This window comes from Pocillopora verrucosa, chromosome 7, assembly GCF_036669915.1.
Source record: "Pocillopora verrucosa isolate sample1 chromosome 7, ASM3666991v2, whole genome shotgun sequence".
NCBI classification, from domain to species: domain Eukaryota; kingdom Metazoa; phylum Cnidaria; class Anthozoa; order Scleractinia; family Pocilloporidae; genus Pocillopora; species Pocillopora verrucosa.
The window spans coordinates 9,988,390-10,013,189 of NC_089318.1; the positions used below are offsets into that span (position 1 = coordinate 9,988,390).

General features: G+C 40.2%; 1 protein-coding gene and 1 long non-coding RNA gene across 2 annotated transcripts in view; both read right to left on the bottom strand.

Moving 5' to 3' along the window:
- LOC136282707 (uncharacterized) overlaps nucleotides 1-9,736 on the bottom strand; it is a 26,447-nt gene extending 16,711 nt beyond the window's left edge. Inside the window, exons 1-2 of the long non-coding RNA XR_010718371.1 lie at nucleotides 9,637-9,736; nucleotides 8,483-8,753 (exon numbers count right to left, since the gene is read on the bottom strand). This is a non-coding gene — a long non-coding RNA (uncharacterized lncRNA). The remainder of the gene's footprint in view (nucleotides 1-8,482; nucleotides 8,754-9,636) is intronic.
- A 2,288-nt stretch (nucleotides 9,737-12,024) lies between these two features.
- Nucleotides 12,025-24,320, bottom strand: LOC131770720 (uncharacterized). Its single transcript, XM_059086437.2, has 10 exons — nucleotides 24,054-24,320; nucleotides 21,774-22,050; nucleotides 18,318-18,806; nucleotides 17,723-17,943; nucleotides 16,936-17,034; nucleotides 15,908-16,169; nucleotides 15,508-15,626; nucleotides 15,094-15,282; nucleotides 14,283-14,552; nucleotides 12,025-13,325 (listed from the first exon to the last, which is right to left on the bottom strand). Exons 1-10 carry the CDS (start codon nucleotides 24,276-24,278, stop codon nucleotides 12,918-12,920), a joined length of 2,559 nt encoding a protein of 852 aa, XP_058942420.1. The 5' UTR covers nucleotides 24,279-24,320; the 3' UTR covers nucleotides 12,025-12,917.
- Between the last annotated feature and the right edge of the window lie 480 nt (nucleotides 24,321-24,800).

A 24,800-nucleotide genomic window follows, 5' to 3' on the forward strand; every position in this document is an offset into this window, starting at 1 on the left:
AAAGAATCTGACAGACAGTGAGCTATTTTGAAGAAAAGGTCTGTTATTATGTTCCTTGGACTCTTGGAGAGCCCTACTTGGATAATAATCAGTACTTTTTCCTGGACAATTTCTTCACATCTGCTGATTTGATGTGAAACTAGCAAACAAGACACATCTATGCTTGTGGCACCATTTGCACTAACAGGAAAGACTACCCTTCTGACCTGAAGTGAGTGAAGCTAATTCTAGGCGAAGTACGAACCTGTCCGATTGGGAATTTAGTTGCCACAATGTGAAGAGACAGACATGTCATGTCTCCAGTATCGACCAACACTTCCCCTGAGCCAGAAATTCACTCATTGCAGCAAGTCGTTCACAGGCGTCAGAGACAAGTTGTCCCACCTGATGCCATGAAAAATGTTGTGGATCTTATTATGGAGGAATGAATGGGGGTCGATATAAATGATGAGTGTCTAAGCTATTATCCACCTGGGACAACTTCTCGCAAATGGTGAAAGTACTTGCTCTAGTTTTTTGTCAACTTGTTGCTGGCGAATGCACACATCCTAGAGAAACTAGCCAGCCAGAAGAAGTGATCCTAACTTGACTTTTGCCAAGAATTAGTGAAGCTTCTTATTGCTCCCTACAATGGATATAAACGTCCGTCTAATTTTGAAACCTGCGCTGTGACAATGAAGGAAAACTTAAGTGACCATTTTCTGGGGAAACTGGAGGGCAGGAAGAAAGCTTGTGCTATGTGCACAAAAGTTGGCTGAAAAAGTAATGAAGGCAGCACATTCGAAACATCTTATGCATGTGAACAGTGTGACTGTTAGATTTTTCCTAATTTTGGTTTCCCTGTTCTACGTAGAAGTTAGTGTCACAAGACCTGTTTTCCATATTTGGTATTGTACACGAGGTTTTCTGTTCAGATTAAAAATAGTTCTTCCGCCATCTTGATCTAGTTACTGTGTTCCTGGCCTTTTATTCGGAATACACAACAATTGGCGACGAGGATGGGATTCCTTTGATCAAGCACAAGCGGTTAACAGGAGTGGGTCGTACAAATCACGTTCAAAAAGGGACAGAGACGACGAAAATAAAATTATGCCGGACGAAGCACCGAGCACTAACACGAGTCAAGCCATCGGCAAAGTGACAAAGTTTGTGGTGGGAGCGGATTGGGAGTCCTACACCGAACAACTGGATTTTTACTTTCTTGCAAATGGAATCAAGGAACCTAAAACAATGAAGGCTGTACTTTTGACGAACCTTCCGGTGGAAACTTACCAATTGGCGAAGGATTTAGTGGCCCCCACACAACTGAAAGATGACGCCATTACCTATGAGATCATCGTGGAGCGAATGCGGGAACAACTGAAACCTGAAAGATCAGCGCTGGTTGCGAGGTATGAGTTCGACAACCGAGCCAGGAATTCCGGTGAGTCAGTTAGTCATTATGTAGCCACGCTGAAGCACTTGGCCACAGAATGTAAGTTTGGAGAGGCCATGCGAACCGAGCGCCTTCGTGACCGATTAGTTTCAGGTATCCGCGACTCGAAGATGATTACGGAATTGTTGAAAGTAAAACTCGCCAACCTTTCATTTGATCTCGCGGTTCAAAAGTGTTTGGCCATTGAGCAGGCTAATAAAGATGTTCAGGTGCTTCAGGGAGAACAAGGGCCAGGCACCCCAATCAATAAACTTGACACTGTCAAAACTGGGGAAGAACAAGCCATATCCAAGCCACCACCTAGGGCCGAGGGTCCCCGAGGTAAGGACAGTAAGAAGTCTAAACCTTGTTACCGCTGTTCAGGGTCACATAACTCACAAAAGTGTCCCTTCATGAAAGAACGCTGTTTTCATTGTGGCATCATTGGACATACACAGAGAGCATGTAGGAAGAGACAGGCCACCTCACAGATGACTGAGGCTGGAATAAATGTCATGGAGGGTGATGATTCCGAAGAAAGTGATGGAGAATTTGGGAACCTGTACCATGTCTCAGACATTAAAAACACAAAGCCCATTTCACTTAAGATCTACCTTGAAGGCCGCCCAGTGACTATGGAGCTGGATACAGGTTCAGTGGTGTCAGTCATCAGTGAGAGGGTGTATTTGGATTACCTCCGCCACATTCCTTTAAAGGACACCTCCTTGAAGTTGCGCACATACACAGGAGAGTCAGTGAAGCCTATGGGGTTTTGCCATGTGACTGTGCAGTATCAGGGACAGTCAAAGAAACTTCCCATATATGTAGTGAAGAATGAGGGACCCACCCTTTTTGGCAGAGAATGGCTGGAATCTATCCATCTGGACTGGCCCTTACTTCGTCTGGAAACATCCAACACCATTCCAGCCCTGGAAGATGTCCTGAGTAAGCATGGATATTCTGAAGGTTTGGGCAAAATGAAGAATATCCAAGCACGGATCCAAGTTAAAGAGGATGCCCGGCCTCGATTCTGGAAAGCCCGCCCAGTAGCGCTGGCTCGTAAACCAGCAGTGGACGAAGCATTGAGAGAGCTGGAAGCTGAAGGAGTTATAAAGAAGGTAGCTACTAGTGAGTGGGTTGCTCCAATTGTGACACCTGTGAAGAAGGATGGCAGTGTAAGAGTGTGTGGTGACTTCAAAGTGACCATCAATTCACAGCTGGAGGTAGACGAGTACCCACTTCCCCGCATTGATGATATTTACGCCAGCCTAGGTGGGGGAACGTTGTTCAGCGTCATTGACCTTCGTCAGGCTTACTTACAAATGGAGGTTGAGGAGCACTCCAGGCCTTTCCTCACCATTAACACAACCCGTGGTTTGTTCCAGTACCAGCGCCTTCCTTATGGTGTAGCTTCGGCGCCAGCCATCTGGCAGCGAGCTATGGATCAGATCCTGCAAGGACTACCAGGGGTCTTCTGTTACCTGGATGATATCATTATAACCGGCCATACCATAGAGGAACACCTGGAGCGGTTAGTCGCAGTATTGAAGAGGTTGGAAGAGTATGGTTTGAAAGCCAACCAAGAAAAGTGTAAATTCCTTAGAAGTTTTGTGGAGTACCTAGGACACGTCATCTCTGCAGAAGGACTGCACCAATCCCCAAAGAAAGTAAAGGCTATCACTGAGATGCCGAAACCTCAGGATGTTACTCAACTGCGTGCTTTTCTTGGCATGGTCCAGTATTACGCCAAATTCTTGCCCGATCTGGCCACTCATCTTGCTCCACTTCATCGGCTGTTACAGAAAGATGTGACGTGGTTGTGGGGAGCTGCGGAACAAACTAGTTTTCTTGTGGTGAAAGAAATGTTGCTACAGGATAGGGTTCTGATGCGCTATGACCCTGACTCACCACTAGTTCTTGCCACAGACAGCTCCTCGTATGGTCTCGGAGCGGTCTTGTCACACCGTACTGCTGAGGGAGTAGAGCGTCCTATCGCTTATGCGTCCCGGTCCCTGTCCGAAACAGAGAAGAAGTTCTCACAAATCGAGAAAGAAGCATTATCTTTGGTCTGGGGTGTGAAGAAGTTCCAAATGTACCTGGAGGGTCGCCACTTCACCTTGGTCACCAACCATCAGCCTTTGAAGTACATAATGGACCCCGGGAAGGCTGTGCCAGTCACAGCAGCAGTGAGGATTCAACATTGGTGTCTCTTCCTAGGAGCTTTTTCATACAATATCGAGTTCCGAGGTACCAAGCAACATGCCAATTGTGATGGTTTATCTCGCCTACCCCAACCATCAGCGCCCGCTGACAAGCCCGATGAAGTTGAAATATTCCATACCACCGTTGTCGAGGCCCTCCCCGTTACAGAGCACGACTTGAGAATGCAGACCCGTAGGGATCCAGTACTTTCCCGTGTTCTGGAGCTTGTGCAGTCAGGATGGCAAGGGACCGAACTTCACCCAGAGCTCATCCACTATGCCCATCGCGGTAACGAAATCACGATTCATCATGGAGTTCTAATGTGGGGTAGTAGAGTAGTCGTCCCAGCCAAACTGAGAGAGAGAGTTTTGGAAACGCTTCACGAGGGTCACATTGGTATGGTCAAGATGAAGGGTTTGTCCCGGGGTTTTGTTTGGTGGCCAAACATTGACAAGGACATAGAAGGGGCCATCCGAAACTGTGAGGGATGTCAAGAGTTGGCAAATAATCCAGCCCGTGCACCCCTGCATCGTTGGGAGTACCCTTCCCTTCCCTGGCAAAGACTGCATATTGACTTTGCCGGACCAGTCGAGGGAAAGATGCTCATGGTAGTGATCGATGCCCACAGCAAGTGGCCGGAGATTTTCGTGATGGAGATCACCACTGCTGAAGAAACCGTTAGCACGCTGCGCTCTCTGTTTGCCCGCATGGGACTCCCTGACCAGATGGTGTCAGATAATGGTCCACAGTTCACGTCTGAAACCTTTAGGAAATTTACAACTGCGAACGGTATAAAGCATGTCACTGGTGCACCTTACCATCCATCAACCAATGGTCAGGCGGAAAGATTAGTACAGAGTTTCAAGAAAGGAGTTAAGGCTGACAAGTCCAGTAGAACCCTGCAACACAAGCTTGATAGGTTCCTGTTAGCTTATCGATCAGCGCCACACGCCACTACTGAGCTTAGCCCTGCACAGCTTCTCCTGGGTCGGAATGTTAAGACAAGGTTGGACCTGATTAAGCCGGATGTTTCAAGAAAAGTTAACAAGAAGTTGCTCCAGCCCAATGACTGCACTTTAAAGTCTTTTGACCAAGACCAGAACGTATGGGTCCGCAACTACCGCAGAGGTCCAAAATGGGTGCGTGGCACCGTCATTGAACAAACGGGTCCAGTCCTGTACAAAGTCAAGGTAAACGACCAAACCTGGAAACGTCATGTCGAGCAGCTACGGGATAGCAATCTTTGCCCACCTGACGCGGAAACGATTGATGATTGTGCTGTTCCGGAGGAGGTCGAACATGACACACCGCCTGTAGCTACGGAGACTGAGTGGAAGGATGCACCACCTTTGGCTGTGACGCCTATTGGGGAGTTTTCCCCTCCAGAACCACAAGGTCATCAACTAGATCCGAAACCTGAATTGATTACCACCCGTGCCGGTCGTTTGGTTAAACCACCTCCTAAGTTGAAGGACTATGTTTGCGGCTAGAGGGAACTGTGGTGTTTTCTTTCTGTGGTCATAGTACCAACATGTTATCTAAGATACTTTGAAATTTGTTTCTTGGATTTTGTTTTATTCTTTCTTTTCATTAGTGTACTATTTAGTCTTAAAAGGGAGGAAATTGTTAGATTTTTCCTAATTTTGGTTTCCCTGTTCTACGTAGAAGTTAGTGTCACGAGACCTGTTTTCCATATTTGGTATTGTACACGAGGTTTTCTGTTCAGATTAAAAATAGTTCTTCTGCCATCTTGATCTAGTTACTGTGTTCCTGGCCTTTTATTCGGAATACACAACAGTGACATTCCTTTGTGTCACCAAATGTGGGGTGAACAATCATGTTTTGCCAAGTGGCATAGTGGAAATTTGTAAGAAATAGAACCTTTAAGTGGTGTGCTACAGTCATTTTAGAACAATTTGTGATCATAGCATTTTTTAATTGTAAAAACTATAGGTACAAGTCCCGCTTTGCAAGCAGGTATGGATGAAAACAACAACCCTGATTGTTGTTGTTCGAAAAAAAAAAATTATTGTTAACATTTGCTGCGAGTGAACAAATATGCATTGTTAAAAGTGAAACTTTTCATTTAGGCATAAAAATTTGTTTCTTCTTACTGTTGAGTCAAAAAAATAATTTTACAGCTGCGCCTTGTGACATGTAATGTGGCAATGGTGGCAAATTCAAAACTGACCCAGGTTAGAAAGCTGAGGATCCTTTTGTTGAGGAGAAATTTGTGATGTTTTTTGGTGTTGTATTTGAGGGAAAGCATTTATGTGATTCTTATGGAATAAGAGTACAAAAAGGAGCTATCATAATGATAAATACTTTTTTAAGCTGAAGGCAACACTGCTAACAACTCACTGTTCATCATGAAGTTGAGTCAGTTCTCTAGCTTTAGAATTATTTTTGAGAGAGCCTGATGCTCAAGTTGAAAATAAAATTTGATAGGGGAAAAGTATATCATGTAACATGCAACTTTGTGAAATTTCCCCTTCAGTAGGGTAAATTGTAGACATTAAAATCTTAAATCAGTTTAGCAGTGTGTGTGTTCACTGTGGCAGCCATTTTCTCTGGAATTTCAGGGGGTGGTCTGAGCTCTAGGGGTGTGGAACTCGATGTGAGGCTGCAAATAACAGTCGGTCATGGGAGAAATGTCCGGTAAATTTTGGGTTTTGACCGGTGAGAGCTGAGCCTGGTCGGATACCTTACTGTGTATTTTTGCTGCAAAGGAAGTAAAAAACTTTTCTTGACGTTTTGGCCAAATATGACACAAGTTTATTTTTTCATTTTATTCTGTACTTAGAATTAATTTTATCATGCAAAAATGTCAAGTTGAACTATAAACATACTTCATTGCTTGAAAATTGGCAAAAGCTGGAATTAGCCATGCTTAGTTAGAAGAGAGAGTGAAGAATTCATCTCTGCCAGCCTTTCACACTGGAAGGTGATAAATTTTTTACTGCGGCAGCCAAACAAGACACAATATCTTTAGGAACTTTTCACAGCTCTCAAAAGTCAAAAAAAGTCTGCAGAGGTTCACTTCAATACAGGTTGGGTTGAGATTATTTTGCAAGGTTCAAGATTAACAGAGATAAGTAATTACAATGGGTAAATATCATTTACTGGGCAAATACTTAAATAAATATTTTTAAATTTGCTCCAAAATATCAATTTTTTTACAGTATAGGGAAGTATGCACGATGCAAATGCATCTTCATAAACAGGTACGTTAGATATGTGCAAGTTCATGTGGGCAGAAAATAAATAACAGACACTTTACTATGAATGCCTCCTGTGTTATACTCAACCAAAGTGTGAAATTAAAGCCCATAGATGCAAACTATATTGTAAGCATGATTAAACAATCATACTGAAATATTTTAAAATCACAACAATCATAATAACAAATACATCTTTATACCATAGCGCAACCTACTGGTGTGTTTATCAACTAGATAACCATCTCTTCTTCTTTACCATCCTTTCGATACCAGGAATACAAGTCCCTTTTAACACCAGAATTATATCTAATAGCTCTGGAAGGCATTGAAAATGTATGAAGAAAGACTACTGTGGCCAGCCTACCCATCAAACTTCTCATTGTGTGAAATAAACATGGCAACTCAATCCCAGAAGCAGTGGAAGAGCATGTTTGTGACTAATACCAGTCCTCAATCAGGTGAAAGCGTGGACTTTGAGAGCAAAAAAGGCCTTCCCCTCGAAGGAAAATGGTTGAAGGCTATTATTTTCAGAGGATCAGAGAGAAAAATTTACAGCACCATCCTATGTATCGGATTTTCATTTTTTTGTAGATCAACGACAGTTGCAAGAAATGTGTGAGGGAAGCCCTAAAAAAATTCATCTCCTCTGTATAATTAAAAATTTCCAGAAACTCAAAAGTATGATTTACTGCAAGTATCTTCATGATCTAAAAATGTGACTTTTATTCTCCTGATATGTGTTCTGCACGAGTTTAGAGGTTTTTTTTTCTGCTGTGGTCAGATGACTTTACCAAATATGGTCAAGTCACCTGAGTAAGAGTGACCACCAAAAATCCAAATATGACCCAGCAGAATGTCCATTGTCACTCTAGAATGCAAGATTTGGCAGGAGAAAGTTTACATAGAAACCAGCCTTGTAGTTAAGAAGTTACATAAGAAATATAGAAAGAAATATGATTCATGTAGAAATGTCTGTGTTAAACACAGGAAAGGACTCCACTCTGCTTCACTCTGATTGGGCAGAAAAACACAGATTTTCTAGCACCAATCAGAAGCCAGAATAACTGAAATCATGTGGAACTGGTCTCGCAAGACAATGTCCCTAGGAGCTCTTCCACCCCAACTTGAAATCAACTTAAAGCCCCAGGGTCTCTGAGGATGTGTGTCACAGCAATAGCTAACTGCTGAACTTAGACACTTGTCTCCATCTTTTAAATGGGGTGAACACCTTTAAAAAAGCTAATTCAAGTTTCTTCCACCTAAGAAAATTTAGCCCTGATTGCTTTCAAGTTTCTTATTTGTAAACCGACTTTCTTCAGAGTACCTCCTCTAACAACCATTTGTGAAGTAAATTCCAATGACAATAAGAGCCAAGGAAAATGATAATTCCAACTCAGAACTTCGCTACAATTCATTCATACCATGAAGCAACAAAATTGCCTCAATACCACAAGAAAAAACAATAAGTATCAGGAACAATAGATTTACATTACAGCTTTTAATGCCTGGTGGGCAGAATTATTAAGTAAACATAATTCCAATAACAAAGGGTGGTACTAGGTTATTTCAATAGCTTCTCCATCTAAATGTTGACAAAAGATTGAGCCATTTAAGTAAACAAACAGAAGGTTGAGTAAACACTTACAAAGGTTTTGATCCTCCTGTCTGTACCAAATAAGAGCGCAGGTCCCAGCTGCGTCTATCCAGTAAATTGAAACCACATGAATCACCAGAGTAACCTGTCTGTTGTCGTAAGAAAGAGCGTACAAGCAGTCCCATAGACAAATATCGTCAAGCGCTGCGAAAATCACAGCTTTCGTTGTACTCGCCGACTCATCTTCTTCACCTTGAGGCCCGCGTGACATCCCTCCACATCTGTCATCAGGCTTGTTTTTGACACAAATTTGACGCAGATTCTACACAAAAGAATACAGATGAAAAAATTAATATAATTTATAGCTTTCTCATCGAAGCTAACGCCCGAGAACAAGTGATGATTTGATGATTTGTAACTTCTTCGGTTACATTCATTAAATCTGCAAACCAGAGTAGCATCAAACTATGTCCCCCGGGAACATATTTACAAATTTTAGTCTTGCAGCGAAAAGACCTCTTGAGCAAGTTGGTTGCGGTAGAACCACAATCGCGGCGAAACAACTTCAGTAGAAACTACCATAAACTGAAGATTGTGTTTTTTCATAAAAAAACTTTCTATAAAAGTGCTTAAGAGGACATTTAGAACGGATGTAATGTTTCTTAACCAAAGAGAATTTCGCCTCATTCATTACGAACGCTCTAAATGTACCTGGTTGAAGCTTATGTGAACCGGTTAAAAGAGGCATGCTTCAAGTGAGATTTTCACAATATTCCACTTTCCCTGACATTGTACAGTCGGGTTTTGAGTCTGAAAAAGAGAGGGTTGCGAGGGATACTAGCCGCAGGGATTGCAAATTTTTGGACGACCACGTTGACTCAGGTTTCCCGAAATATTGCGCAAGGCTTGAGCAGGCGACCCAAAGAGCTCTCCGATGTTTTACTCTAAAAAATTAACGTATAAACTATAAGATGTTCATTACGTTGAAAACAAACCCAATCAAGAAAGGAATGCATCGAGAGTCAAGCGTCCTATTTGATAGTAAAGCGCTCCATTTCGGCAAGTCCAAGGGAACCGCGCGCTTCGCACCGTGGAAAGTAGTCTTGTAGCTGACCATTTCGCTCTAATTTGCTACTCTGAAGCTTTAACATAAATCACTATTAATCTAAACATGTAATTAAGGAATAGAATAAAAGATGATTTACTTGTAGATGGCTGCCTCTTCCTTTGATCTTCGCAAAAGCCAGGTCTTCCTTGCAATGCCGGCTGCGCTACCGTTCACAGTGCTACAAACTATGGAATCTGTCACCCATTTAAGTATGTTTATATTCACGTGACGATCACAACATGATGGAATGGAGCGAAGAAAGGCCTGAGATAATTGAGCATTTTAAAATTGAAAAACCCGCGGAAAATGCGTCAAAAAGCTAGAAGAACAATAACCTAATTATAAATCTAACCATAGGTTTTATTTCCGGAGTGCTCCATCCCGCCTCCTGCGCCCAGAAGGTGAGAAAGCCAACTCGTTGGACTCCCTTATCTGGATCAACGGATTTGCGTCATCGATCGGCTATGCCTCTCTGCAGCTTAGCTTCTCTGGGCGCCCGTTGAACACGAAACTGCCAGCTTTCTGATGAAAATTATTGTAGATCATAGGTTATTATATTGCTGCTTTTCACTGATGTAAGATGAATCAAAGAAATTATGAGAAAATTCAGGTTTCGGCGAGATTCGTGCCCATGCCTCCCCGTTACTAGTTACGAAGCAACATGTTGAGAGTGAGGCAAACTTCAGAGTTCCCCCTTTCCCGTAGAGGGATCTGATCATGCACTGTCGTTGTGTTCAAAATCCTGCAGAGTCATTTGTTGTATTTCGAGTCAAAGCCAGAAGCGCGTGTCAAAGTCTGCACAAACGTAAACATGCGCGTGTCGATGCGCGTGCTGTGATGGAATGCACAGGAAGCTGTTCCTATTGGCTGATTCAAGCACGCGCGTCGTTCCTCCTTTGCATCGTCATAAATGAAACATTTCAGTTGCAAAAGACGTTTGCTCTGCCCGTGTTTCGCAGAGAGAGCTGCTGACTAGTGACTTACCTTGAATGGGTGTTGCTTGGAGTACTTACAAACAAAGAAGACAACGGGAAAAGAAACAGAAAAGGTTCGAAGTCTTCGAGCGTTTGTCTTTCACTGCGTTAACTCTTTTTTATTGCATTAGCTGCAGACTTTTCTAGGACCGCAGTACAGCCACAGAAAATAGTCAGCGCAAATCCAAAATACCACTTCAGGACACTAGTTTTAGTTTTCCGTTCAAAAGTCGTTAAGTTGCCTAGGGTTAGGGTTAGGGTTTTATTTATTCCAATTTTATTACAACGGATCACACACAATGATAATCAAAACAGCCCAAAAGTTGAGCAGAAAGCTATTTGAAATGCTGCGCAATCAATATGAAAAAGGGACGAAAGAAAGAAAAAAAGAAGCAAACGAACAAAACAATCATATTATTTCCACAGCCACTATTTACCGTTTTTTTGTGTGTGTGTATGTGTGGTCACTTCAACCTAAAGCCTCGGTTACATCGACCAGTTATCGAAAAATAAATACAGTGGCATGTTTTGAAAAATGAAACGCGTTTCTTTTTTTCACCTCAGGAAATGCAAGCTATCACCATTAGAGAGAGAGAGGATATTAAAGATTAAAGCTCAAATGGAAGTAGAAATTCACGCTTTGGAAGAGCAGATTTACCGTGAAAAACTCGCGCAGATTGCTAGGGGTAACAGACCTCAGATGCTGACCGACGGATTAAGGTAAAATTTCTTATCAATATTTTGCATTATTCCTTGATTCTGGTACATTAGAGAAAATTTGAATAATTGTCGACGGCCGGGAGATTCAAAAGCCTTGCCACCGAGTGAGGAAAATTCAAAGTCACGACCTTGTAGATCACCTACAAGCCTGTCATGATCTCTTGTGTTAATCAATGATTATGTTACCATTCTGAAAATGTTTTTTCTCTTTTTTTGTAATCTCACTTTTCACCTCCGAAGGTGGAATAGCGAGGACATACTTTTCATACCTGTCGGTCAAAAAGCTTTTGTGAAATGCGGAGTTTCACTTAGAGCTCAATATCTTGATGTGGATTGTTGAAATTGAACCTGTTCCAAGCGTTTTGTGAGTCAAACGGGGCAAAATAGTAAACGGTGACAGTGGCAAGTACAGCGAAAATGAGGAAGGTTTGGGTCGAGTCGCAATTTGATTCGAACCTCTCTCGTTTTTCACCACTCCGGTACTATTGAGCCGTTTACTATCGTGCTTCGTTTCACTAACTGAACGCTTGGAAGTCTGGATTACATCCAACCGTTTGCATTTTGTTTCTAACGCGGAGATCTTCGCTTTATAGCTGGACTGGAATCAACAAACCAAATGCAAATTTACAAAGGGAAGGGTATGACTCGCAGCTAGAATCTGAGAGACAAATGCTTGATGCACTCCAGTTCGCATGGTTTCAAAGAGAGAATCCGCTAGAGAATTCGATAGTGGGCTCACTTCCTAACCTAAGAGATATATGGCATTTTGAGAAAGTCAGGAACCCAGGAGCTGAGCAAAAACACTTTTATAGAGAGCGTTAGGCGACACTTGCTAGAGTGTGATTGTTGTAAATAAGGAAAGCTTAATTAAAATGATTTACAGCCAGTATTTCATCTGTTCGAAAAGAAGAAATATTCATTACGCATAGCAGCACAATATTATCAAATAGTGCCACATTTCAAGTATTTTTGGAGAGGGTAAAAAACATTGGTTGGTGGCCAGTTTTCGTCAGCGCGAGGTTCAACACTTTGACCCCTTAAAGTGACTGGCATTAGGAGCCCATTGCTGGGCTTCTCATAGCAGCTAGTTCAACTTACATTATCACCCTACATCAAACATAAGCGCCATGATAATGAAGGAAATGATCATTATTAAAGAAGCTCTTCAAGGTGCTGACAAGTAGAAATTGTTTACCAATCAAGAGCTTCTTTAGCTGGTGAAAATTTCTTATTACCAATATTAATGGGATTACTCCAATTGTAATATCAATAGAAGTTAAACTTACGATCCAAAAATCAAGTTGAGTTGGTACTCAATATATGTTAATTATTGCTTTAAGCAAAAGTTTAAACAAAACTAGACAATGATCAAAACTGTTAGGCTTACATCTGGAGAGTTTGCCATGATAACCTTGCTTAAATACCGCATCATTACAAGTGCTTAATTTTTTTAAAAGGCAAGTAACAGATATGCTAACACCAGAACAACTCAGTGAATGTGTCAAACTCTTGAAACAAATTCTTTTACACAATATTTGAGCTCAACAGAATTTAAACCCGAAATAAAAGAGAAAGGTGGTTCCATTAAAGCAACGAAGAGTTACGAAAGAAGCATTACACCATAAAAATACTCATTACTTCATGACTTTGCAGAAATTAACAAAGTTTGTGGCTTTTTACTTTTCTAATCTTCAGCATCGCCAATCTCGTCTATTATTTCAAATCCCTCCATTAAGTCCATATCATCATTCTCTGGAGCTACTTCTACTTTCGCTTTTTTAGCTTTTGAAGACTTGCCTGCACCTGTCGCAGCTCTGGTGCCCCGTTTTGTTCCTCGACCGCGCCCTCGTCCACGTGCTGTCCCCCCTCTACCGGCTCCTCCCCTAGCATTCTTCCGGCCACGCCTTCCAGTAGGGGTAGTTTCTCTTACAGGGGGCGACTCCTCGACCTCTTCCTGTGAACTCGTCGGTGTCTCTGGCTCCACAAGCTCGACGTTTTGACCAGGAGAGATGGAGACGGGTGGTATTGGGCTTTCAATCTCTTCGTTGTTCACAGATTCATCTGTGGCCATTGGAGTGAAGTCTTCCACATCCTATGAAAATAATGGAAGACAAAATACTTCAGCTGTGGTATGTTGCGCGAGACCCTCTGGGGTCTGGTGGTTAAGAGGCACTGTTCTGTGTTCTTGAGAAGGCCCATTAATTTTAAAGTAGCTTTTGTCATCGAATATAAATCATAAAACAATCATGTGCCTCTTGGGTGTGTAGCCATTTCCTGTATTCTCATAACCTTTCTGTTTGATTCAATAGTGATACTGTAGGGAGATATTAGATGCTAGCCACTTCTAGGTGTTGAAGGGTAAAGGTTATCTGTGCCAGCAGTGTGCATCATATCCATTGAGAATACCAAATCACTAGGTTCGTGCTACTTAGACCAGAATAAGCTCAAGCAGTACGGACCGCTTGGCTCATAAGTTCACTCATTCTACGTCTAGGTGAGTTTGTTAAGTTTGCCAGAGCTGATTCCAATCGAGTGTCTAAAATAATCCATGATTCTGGTGGCTTCGCTTTACCTAGCTGTGTTATCGGCCCAAAAAACCACCATCTCAATCTATTAGATTCAAAACTAAAACCAATCCTGACTTGTTCGCTCACTTTTGCCCGCGTTTCAAGAAGTTTGCCTGTTTTTAGTTCAGGTTTTGAATGGCTAATGATGATGTCAATCTTTACTTTGATTGGCTGGTGTTATTGCTTTGATTCTGGTTTATTGAATCCAAAGTGAAAACTGCTCTGACATGTAAACTCTTATCTTCAAAACAAAATCGCAATCTCACAACACACTAAGGCTTCTAACCTACATCAATATTTTAATTAACAATGCATACAAAGGCAGCTCTCTACATCAAGTTGCTTATCAGAGGCCCCATTCGTGAAAGTTAGAAAAAAAAAAACATGTGAAGATTTAACTACAGTTGCTTGGATCTACCCTACAAGATTCAAATGCAACACCTGACTTTTTTTCATCAAGTAGTTCTTAAGAATGCACTCACATCAAGTTGTGGTGTTGTTCCTGATAATGACAAGTCACTTTCCGGCACTTCCTCGTCTCCAAACTGTTCTATCTGGCCGAATATAGGAAACTTTTCTTCTAAAGTACTTTCTCCATGTTCATCTCCGCTTTGGTCTGCCAAAAGTGAGTCCTCATTAATGTTATCAAGGTCTCCAAGGTCTAAATGTACATCTGCAGCTTCACAGTTGATCTGCAATTGGGAGTCTTCATCATAACCCTCTGGGGCTACCACAAATTTTGTTATTGGTACCTGTAAAATTTAAAATACAATTTGAAAACTAAACACAGAGCATTCTCAATACCAATCAAACTAAGCGCTTACCATCATAAGATATATCAGGGCACACTCAGCTAGGCCATCAAAAACGATTTTTATAGTTATGTCCCAAATGATGCACAGTTTTATCAAAAGTCTGAAATTATTTCCCATTGAACAAGTGATTGCATCATAAGATATTTAATAACAGGACCTTTTAACAAGCTTAACCCTTTAACTCCCAGATCAAATTTGTAATTCTCCTTACTGTAAACCATACAATCCTTATAATGTTAGTTCAGACAATTTAGTATTGATCAACTAATCATCCTCAAAAGGATATTTTTCTTTATTCTCATCACTTATCTGGTTGATATTTTATGGATATTGTAAGGAGAAATTCTGTCTTGATCACTTATGGGAGTTGAAGGGTTGATGAATTGGATAGCATCATCCCCAGTTGGACATAGGGTGACTACTATGAAAGCTTGACAAGAAAAAAAGAAAAGGCCACCTGATAGTAAACAGTACAAACCTCTGGCTGTTGTTCACTCTGTGAATCCTTGCGATGGCTCCTCTGCTTTGAAGAGCTTGATTTAATGTCTTTATCAAGTACTTCATATAGCACTACTTCTTCTCCCTCCTTAGGTTCCAACACTTGCTCTAACTCTTTATTTCGCAATAGCTGGTGATCTTCATACTGTGGGTGTTCCTGGGCATATGTCTAGAGAAACAAATGGTTAAAAGATGGTCTATTCATTACATTTAGTCGTAAAATCACAATTTATGTTGATAGTTCAAATATTTTGGTAGTAATTCACAATTTAGCACGAGATTTGCCCTAGCTCTGACTTTTAAAATATTTGCAGATTTTTCTCACACATGTATTTAACACAACATCTTTTTTTCCATATAAATCAATTACAGATCAAAGATAAGACAAACTTACTTGATAGTTCTTTTGATGTTTCTTGCCTTTGATGTGAGTAATCACATCATTTCCACAGCGGATGAATGCTTTGCAAAGGCGGCAGTTAAATCCTGACACAGCTTTAACAAATTCACAACCTAATGAGAAGAGAAAACCAGAAGGTGTTCCAAATTGAATGTTTCACCAGGGAAAGTTGTTTAAAGTGCAATGAGCAGTGATACTGGTTAATCTATTCCATTCATTTCTTTAAGTTTAAGCTCTCCTAACTGACTGAAAATTTTCTCTTTGCATCACTTGTCTGCTTGAATGTGCATCAACACTGTGAGTGGAAATTCCTACCTGGTCACTGCTGGAAGTGAAAGGGCTGTGTATAACATAAATAAAAACTGAATACCCTTTTTTTCAATTTTTGCCTCACCTAACATGTTTCGTCCACTTGTGAAGCCCTCAATCTGAACCCTTGACTGTGTAACAGATGAGATTGTAACCACGTCTCCTTCTTTCATGGCTGTCTTTCTGGTGTTACATGTGTATTTAACAAAGTCTAAATTGAAGTCAGGCCCAGGAGAGTGAAGAGCAGAGGGACTGGATACCTCTTCAACACTGAGCTTTTCCCTGTCATCAGATTCATTAGCAGTCGACACCTCTTCTGTTCCAGATTTATCTGTTGGTGTTGTCCCCTTGGATATCAGAACAGAACAGACAAATGAACAAATTAAATTTAAACGTAGTAGACTACAATGCTCCTCTAGAGTTTTGGCTGATGGAAAAGATGTAAGTGCTGGCTGAACAGAGCAAGAAAAGCACATCAGTTTCAATACTAAAAAAAAAGTCAATTTAACAGGACAGCTAGAAAGCTAGCTGAGTGGCTCATGGGCCACCACATCTCCCTTCACACACCATGCTTCCAACAAGAATCTGCAAAGCCTCTCTTCTCCCTATCACCCCAAACAAGACCTTTAACCCCTTTAACTACCCAACTTGACCAAGTGAGAATTTCTCCTTACAATAACAATACAATATCAAGCAGATGAGAAAATACCAATACAATAAGGGGATTATTAATTGAACCAATACCAAATTTTCTGAACCAACAGAATACTTGGCAAACAGGTAAGGAATTACCTATGAGCTCTTAGAAGTGAATTGTATTTACAAGCTCTTATTACATTATATATATATATTATCTTTTGAGTATTGTAAGTTTTTCATCAAGAAATGCACACTGTATAAGGTTTTCAAAGCTGGGTGACAGTTCAGCAAAATAATGAATTGGGGTTTGGTTCTAAATGTGTACCCCATGTTGAACAGCCAAAAATTATTAAACATCCCACAAAGGGGCTTCATAAGCTTTACTGGCAATCTCCCATTCCACTATCATTGGGATGATATTAACAAAAAATAAGTCAACTGATGCAATAGGAAAGCCACAAACAAGATATTTACCTGACTAAAACTCTTGAACTTTGCATCCTCAAATTCCTGTCCTCGGCTTTCTAGAACAGTCCTTGCATGTCTCTTTCCAAGAAGATGTTTATGAAAGCTCTAAGAACAAGAAAATTTTTATGTAACTGAAGACAACATCTTGTTACTACTTGTATTTCAAAAAATTACCCATATATGTAATAGCTTGTTCAAAATATAACCAAGCAACAAAGTGTTCTGTATGTTTTTTAAAAAAGTCTAAAAACTGGGAAACTCTTGTTGGCAACACTTGTGTTGTCTTCGCAAGATATGCATAAGAAGGTTTGAATCACAAAATTGTAACACTCCCTGAAGTGATTTACATGTACAATGCAACTTCTCCTACACAGCCATACATCACCCAGCAAACAGGTAATAAAAATACTCGAACTTATTAGATAGAAGTTGTTATACCATGACATAGCAATCTGGTAACCCCCCAATTTATCAGAAGTGATTTACAGGAAGTGTGAGGAGTGGGATAATATTCAGATCTTTAGAGTGAGAGGGTTACAAGTCCATTCAGGACTTAGAGCGGTCACCTTCACCATACAATTGATCAAAGTGGTCAACAAGTAACTTCTCCAAACAACATCAAAATACCATCATCCAATGAATAGGTGTGAGAAATCACAATTTCATCAGCTAGAGTTTGATTTCATGCTTTGATGTCGATTGTTCTCAACAATTTAAAGGGAAATCAAGAAATCAATTACTCAAGTCTCGCAGGTACACAAGAATGAATTTTGATTTTATCATCACTCCATACCATTGGCAAGTTGCAAATAATCTTGCATTCCTGACAAATGTACTTGTTTCTTTTCCTGTCGTACAGAGAGATCATCAAAGAATCAACATCTTCTCCAAGAAAGTTTGTGGATTTGGGAAGAGGTGGCTGATTGAATTCATTTGCACGAGGTCTTTCATTAACACTGTCTTGCTCTTGCTTTTCCTCTTCATGTGGTTCCTCAACCTCCTGTTCATTATCACCTAACATAAATTGAAAGATCCCTTGATTTACTACCAAACATGGTTGGACTGAACCAATTTTTATGCAGGTATGATGACTAGTCATTTAGGAACACTAAAATAAAAAGGACCACATGAAAAGTTTTATTATCACTCATTTTAACCCTTTGACTGCCATGAGTGACCAGGACAGAATTTCTCCTTACAACATAAATACAATATCAACCAGATAAGGGATGAGAATAAAGAAAAATATCAATTTGGGGATAATTACTTGATCCAATTTACTAAATTCTCTGAACTAACATTATAGGAATTGTACAGTTGACAGTAGGGAGAACAAAAGATTTGATCTGGAAGTTAAATGTTAAGAACAAACCTGATACCAAACTAACCTCCTTCTTCAACATCCTCCTCCTCAACTTCCTCCTCATTGACTTCTTCATCCTTGGTCTCCTCTTTGGTTGTGACAGTGGTCTTCTTTGCTTGGTGGCTCTGTGCTCCTCCTCCAAACTGCCTGCCTCTATTTTGAAAATTTGATCCACGGTTGAAACCTTGCTGGCCACGATTGCGATCTGGCCGATCTCTCTTGTTTGCAAAGTTACCTCCACCCCATCCATCATTTCTACGCTTACGGTTCTGCCGCTGCATGTCTCTTCCCCCAGTCCTTGGTATCAGTGGTGTGGGTAGTAACCCTCCTAGAGAATTTGGCATGGCACGCTTCGCTTGCTGAACCTGTGCTTGAGCATTTGCGTTAGCTTGCGCCTGCATAGCTGCCAAGAGTGACTGAGTCTGCACCATGGCCATGAGTTGCTGCTGTTGCTGAGCCAACTGTGCTGTCAAGCCAGCTGTTGGGTTATTACCTCCTCCTGACAGACCCAAAGCTGTATGATGCACAATATAAAGTTAGATTTGTAACAAAACACAATTTGAAGAAGTGCGAAGAAGCATAGATTTGACATTTACATTAAGAACAAAAACAACATCTACATGTATGTGCATGTACATTCATTTCATTAGTTTTTGATGTACACCTCTGCAAGGAATTTGAACTCAAGACTGGAATTTCAATAAAGTAAAGAGAAACACTTGTGAAACATAAATAAATGACTACCTATTGATTTGATATTATTTTCTATGGCACAATTTCTATATTCAAGAGGGTACAATATATCAGAGGTTGAAAACTTTATCAAGACTGACATTGTTAGAAAACTTAGACTCTAAATAAAGCACACTTGGAAAAATCTCCAGAAATGTAGATTTTGGTAGAAAAACTAGAAAATCAAAACTTAAATGCAAGTTATTTACACTTGTGAAATTACATTTAGCTGGTAATCAAGTGTTTAACTCCACAAAGAAAACATTGATTCATCAAGTAACTTTGATGTTCTAGTGATAAGCCTTTCCTTCTTCAAAAAGTTACATGTATATTCTCTTTATTGGCTCGTTTCGCGTTGGTGACACTTGAGAAGATCTGAAATATGAATGTCTTGATAATACCATGCCTATTAGGGATATAATCTACTGTTCCACCCTTCATGGGAGTTACTACGGATGTGCCAAAGTATCAGCACTTTTTCAAGTACATGCACAAAAGCAGCCAACTTTAAAGACAAAATTTGCAATCTAAAAGGAATTTTTTTCATCCACACGAGTCAATAAAATTAACAAAAATTAGTTATTAATCAGCACGACCACCAAAGAGCTTGGCAAATCTTTTTGTAACATCTTATCTTTACAATTTTGGTTCACAAAGTGAAGGGGATGGATGACCCCTACTTATCTTAACCCTTTTACGAGTGACTGAGACAGAATTTCTCCCTACAACATGCACTAACAAGCAGACAAGAGATGAGGATTGAAAAAAATTCAATTATGGTCAATTATGGGATTCCTTGATCTAGTAAAAAATTCCTTAAACTCAAATCAAAAGAAGTATTTTGTGGACAGGAAGGAGAGTCACTAGTAAGATCTTGAGAATGAAAGGGTTGAAACAGCATGTCTTGTAATCTAATGGCCCTCTCCCATGAACTTGAGCAAGAATTTCTTTGTAAAAGGACATCCTTGACTGTAAATATTTGTTCAGAGACTACATCTGCAGCTCAATTTAAGGTTAAGAAATAGCCCAGTTTCTGGAGAGGTTTCAGCCAGCCTAAACATATCCATGGAAGTAAGAAGAGCTCAAAGAGCTCAGATTTATTCCACTTTGTCAGTGTTCTCATTACTTTAATCATGACAGGGAAGGGAAAGTTTCAAACCAGTACATCAATCCTTTTACTTGTGGAATTTTGCAGAATTTCAGGCAGTAAATTTTATTGGTTACCACCTGAAAAGGAGAACACTATTTGCATTATGCCACACTGTGCCCTTTTGGATCAGAAGACACAGGTGCCCTGAATCTACTGCTTGTTTAACAAGTCCAAAATGTTGAAAGAACATGTTGCATCCAAAGCACCGACAAATAGTCATTCCATAGGTGGTGAGGCAGGGGAGGCTATTATGCATAATTACTGCCCTTCAGTGACAAAGAAACTAATTGAGATGCACCATGAGGTATGATCACAGCTCACTGCTAATGCATTGTCACAAAGCGATTGAGGACACACCAAACACTGTTCACAATGCAAAAGAGGTTTGGTTGTAACAATGAATTACACAGAGGGCATTTTAGGAAATGTGTGCCTAGCCTGATGCACTTTAGTGTCAAACTCCTCTGCCATGTCTGTGCCCTTTGACAAAACTGACTATAAGGGTCTACAAAAAATGGGCTGAAAAATGACACCCATTCTCAGGCGTTTCAAGAAAAGCTGGTTACAGGATGTCTACTGCTGCCTGTAAGAACTCTTATTGCACTCTGTTTGGCCTGCAAGGTTCTTGTGCTTGAGTTTTGCCTTATGGCCTGTTTTCAGGGCACAGCTGCCCATTACACCATAGACAGCAGCTTACATGTATAGGGAAGTTACTGAAACCCTTGCATTCTGTACACCAATGTCACACTGTACAAAGGACCAGCCAATTCTAGCCTTAATTCTGAGCTTCAACAATGAGGGGGCTGAAATTTTCTTAAATTTTTAACCTTTCATTCCCTTTTGTAGCCCAACAGAATTGCATTTTCCTGTGCCAAACAGTGTCACAATCACTTCCTAGCTAGAACTAGGAACAAAATGATGATGTAAAAGATCACTGAAGTTTAGGGTGATTAAAAAAACTCCTGCATTGAGTTCAAATTCCTTGGGCAGGGAGTCACCGTGCTAGTAAGATTCAAATCAAGTGAACTGCACACATGTCCACCAAAGGAAAGAATGAAACATAACTAGGGATTTTTCACCCTTTTTTATGCACATGAATATACACTTAAGAGGACAAAATCCTTGCCTTGAGTCAGAGAACTAAGTCTCAAAATAAAGTGTTATGTCCACTGTTTATCACCTACATTTTTGTGTTGAGTAAATGTTACATATTTTCAGTGATGTAGGCAAGTGAATGTGAATATTGACCTTCAGGTAAACACCACCAGTATTTCTCTTAACGACAATAACAAACTATGACGCAACGCAAAGTCACAAAGAAACCTGAGGACACGTCAATCAAAAACTGATTGCAAGAAAATGAAATGTAAGGAACTGTAAGGTTACACTTAAAGAAAACAGAAGTCAAAGTGGACACAAGAGATCACTCAACAGAGAGGACAAAAAACGACAAGAACCAGAGTTTTATGTGAACTGTTCCTAGCTAGAATCAAAACTGAACACAGGAGCTCATAGGGTTAGAGTGCAAACCATAAAAGAGCACTGCATTGGGTCATTAAAGCACAACTCAAATACTGAGGAGCTAAAAACACAACAGACCTGGAACTTGTAAAGGATTAGATGGAAGCTCTGGGACAGAGCGATCACCAGGCTTGGCACCCAAAATTCCAGGTCCCTGATTAGTAGAGCTTCGGTTGCCTTGAGATCGATTATTAGTGCTGTTGTTCCGATATCGATCTCTGTTTTGATTATGATTTCTATCATTCCTGTTATTACCACGATCAGATCTTGAGCTGTTCAAGTGTCCCAAAGGATAACTCACAAGATTTGACTGGCTTCCTTGCCGATGGTCATCTAAATATGATGAATAGGAGGGCTGTATTTAAGGGGATAAAATATAAGCAAGAATGTTGTCAGATAAAAAAAAAAGATTAATAAAGCTTGATGACTCTTAATTGTTCCTGACAGATTTAAGACAAACAAATGCACAAGTACAGGACAATGACAACTGCCAACCTGAGGAAACAACTGACATAGCAAGTACATGATGAATAGCTGGAATCAGTTGGGTGATGTTATAGATATATGTTGCCATACATCGCTTCTACTTACACAATAAAAATAGTAAGATCTTCAACTGCTTCAAGCAGATGTATGTGACTAAAATGGATGCATGATGTCTGAATGAAAAAAACACTGCCAATAAACTACAAAATCCCTCATTTCACAGCTGATGTTGAAAGATCCAAATGTACAGAACAGTTTTAAATAAGATCTTTCTGTTACAAACCCTGCCAAAGTCAACTGATCAAACAATATTAAATATGCATTATAGAGTCAACCTTATGGAGACAGGTGTATTTGAGTCCCAGAATATTATTTTCTTCATGTACTAAGCAATGTCTTCTCTTATATTCTGTGCCCAACTCTTGTGTATCACAGGGAGCATGATGCATATGATTTTGCAATTAACTTGCAAACTTCATTGACTCTGTTCAAAACTTGCGAGGACCATAAATTCCTTTCCCTCTGAAGTCCAAATGCTGATAGTTTTGAACATAGAAAATACTAATGTGGAAACTGGACTGTTGAGTGGTCCAAATAAATTTGGTGATATTATCATAAAAAGAGGATTTCAATTTGAAATCCTTGGTCTCTCCATGAAACCATGGTACTTTAATTCAGAAAAAAAGATCTCTTCTGAAGTGTCAAAGGCCTCGTGATTGACCACTTTACTTCACCCATAGTAAGAATTTTACAACAGAAATGAGAAAAAACAAACAAACAAACAAGCAAGCAAAAAACAAGAAAATCCGGCCTGCCCTTCCATGAACGGATCGAACTGTAGCTTGTCTGGAGTTTTGTCCACGGACAAGAAAGCAAAAAAGTAGCTTGTGAATCAATCCTTACTCTAGACAAACGAATAGAAGGGCTGCTTAAGAAATGGTGCTGGTGCTGCCTTGGTGTGGGGTATTGAAAATAATTGGTTTTATCAGCTATGTGATAATGTAAATTTGCCAACATAAGGAGTTTCTAAAGCTAGCGTTTCAAGCATCGGCCCTTCAAAACAACCAGACAAAGTGCTACTAAACATGATTTGTAGCAATATACCGGAAAGTATTTCAAGCAACCCAATCACATAATTGAATTTCTGAGGAGCTGCCAAATATTTTCCATTCAGCATGAGAATACAGTATGGAATGGTTTTTGGCAGATAGAAGACATGGCCATGATTGCTATTAAATTGGGAAACATTCCGTCAAATTCCCACTCAGATTGCGGAAAGACGGCAGATTCTTCTCGTGGAAGGTAAGTTTATAACACTTCTAAGTAAATATTTGAACTGAAATTCCAAAGCCGTGGAGAGCAAGTAAGCAGATGGATCAACAGCCGTCATAAATAGCTAGCGGCATCACATCAACATTTCCAGCTTCTGAGTAAAGTGATATCTGGATCTTGATGACTTTTGAATGAAAAGACGAAGTTCATGTACTACGGAAGAGCTCTCGCTACAAGTTTCACACATTCAAATTATCCTACAGCAATATTGTAAACATAGTGTATTAAACATCTGTTTATGGCACAGTGCTAATATCATATGGAAATTTTGCGAACGGCCACACTAAACCGTTGTGCATATTCCTTAATGAAAGACAATTTCTACTTCTAAATTTCTAACAGAACTTTCACCCACAAGCGCTACAACGAGAAAGTGAAATTTCATCAATGCGGGCTACTAAAATGCTTGGAACCTTGGTCAGTTTTGGTATGAATTATTCTAACACGTGTGCAGAAAATTATAGGTGTTTCTTGTAACAAGTAACGATGGATTAGTACTCCCTTTCCGAATTCCTTTTCAAGCAATTAGGTAAAGCTTACTTCTGGCGAGAACCTCTCCCGCGAAGATCTCCCTCTAGCACCACCGCTATCTCTTCGACCGTACTCATCGTCTCTCCTTGTATCTCGATCACGATCTCGGAAGCGTCTGTCATCATAGTCTTGGCGGTCCCGTCTCTGGTTTGACCCTGAAACATTTTGCTGGAAATTTGCAAACGCCTCAGTAAGTGAAGGAATGTTTAAAGGGTACCTTCCAAATCGTGACATGTTATACGCGAGTAACACAGCAAAATGGCAAAGTTAGCACTCTCCACGCGGTTGCGCGCTCGCAAAGTTATCCGGGATATCGAATACATATGCCTGCATGTGCACGTCCCCGGATATAGAATGATAGGATGGACTTCATCGCAAGCAAAATTGATCGGATTTTTCTGTGTCTCAAGATTATTTATCGAGGCTGAATCACTTTCGATGCAAGGCTACATATAGTAGAAAGAATGACTCAATGAGTGGGAGTCTGCAGGAAAAGTTAAAGGTGTTTCAACTTTTTCCAGAGACGCAGGACAAAAACAGGTCGTTGATATATTGATAGTAATAATGATAATAATGGTTATAGATGCTAATAATGAAAATGGTATTAATAATGATACTGATATACATGGTAGTCATGATACAAATATGTTGTTGCTAAAATCCAGCGGTTGCATACCGTTGTTTAAGGACAGTGTCTAAATTTCTAAAATTCTCGATGTAAAGTTACTCGGAATCAAAATTAGCGTGAATACCGCT

What these genes read in the sequence shown, in the direction of transcription:
- LOC131770720 (XM_059086437.2), bottom strand. Translation starts at nt 24,278, where the DNA reads ATGTCACGATTTGGAAGGTACCCTTTAAACATTCCTTCACTTACTGAG. An exon ending in TAATCCTTTACAAGTTCCAG is followed by an intron (nt 18,807 to 21,773) that starts GTCTGTTGTGTT and finishes TGCATCATACAG; the next exon opens with CTTTGGGTCTGTCAGGAGGA. An exon ending in TTATTTGCAACTTGCCAATG is followed by an intron (nt 17,035 to 17,722) that starts GTATGGAGTGAT and finishes TCTTGTTCTTAG; the next exon opens with AGCTTTCATAAACATCTTCT.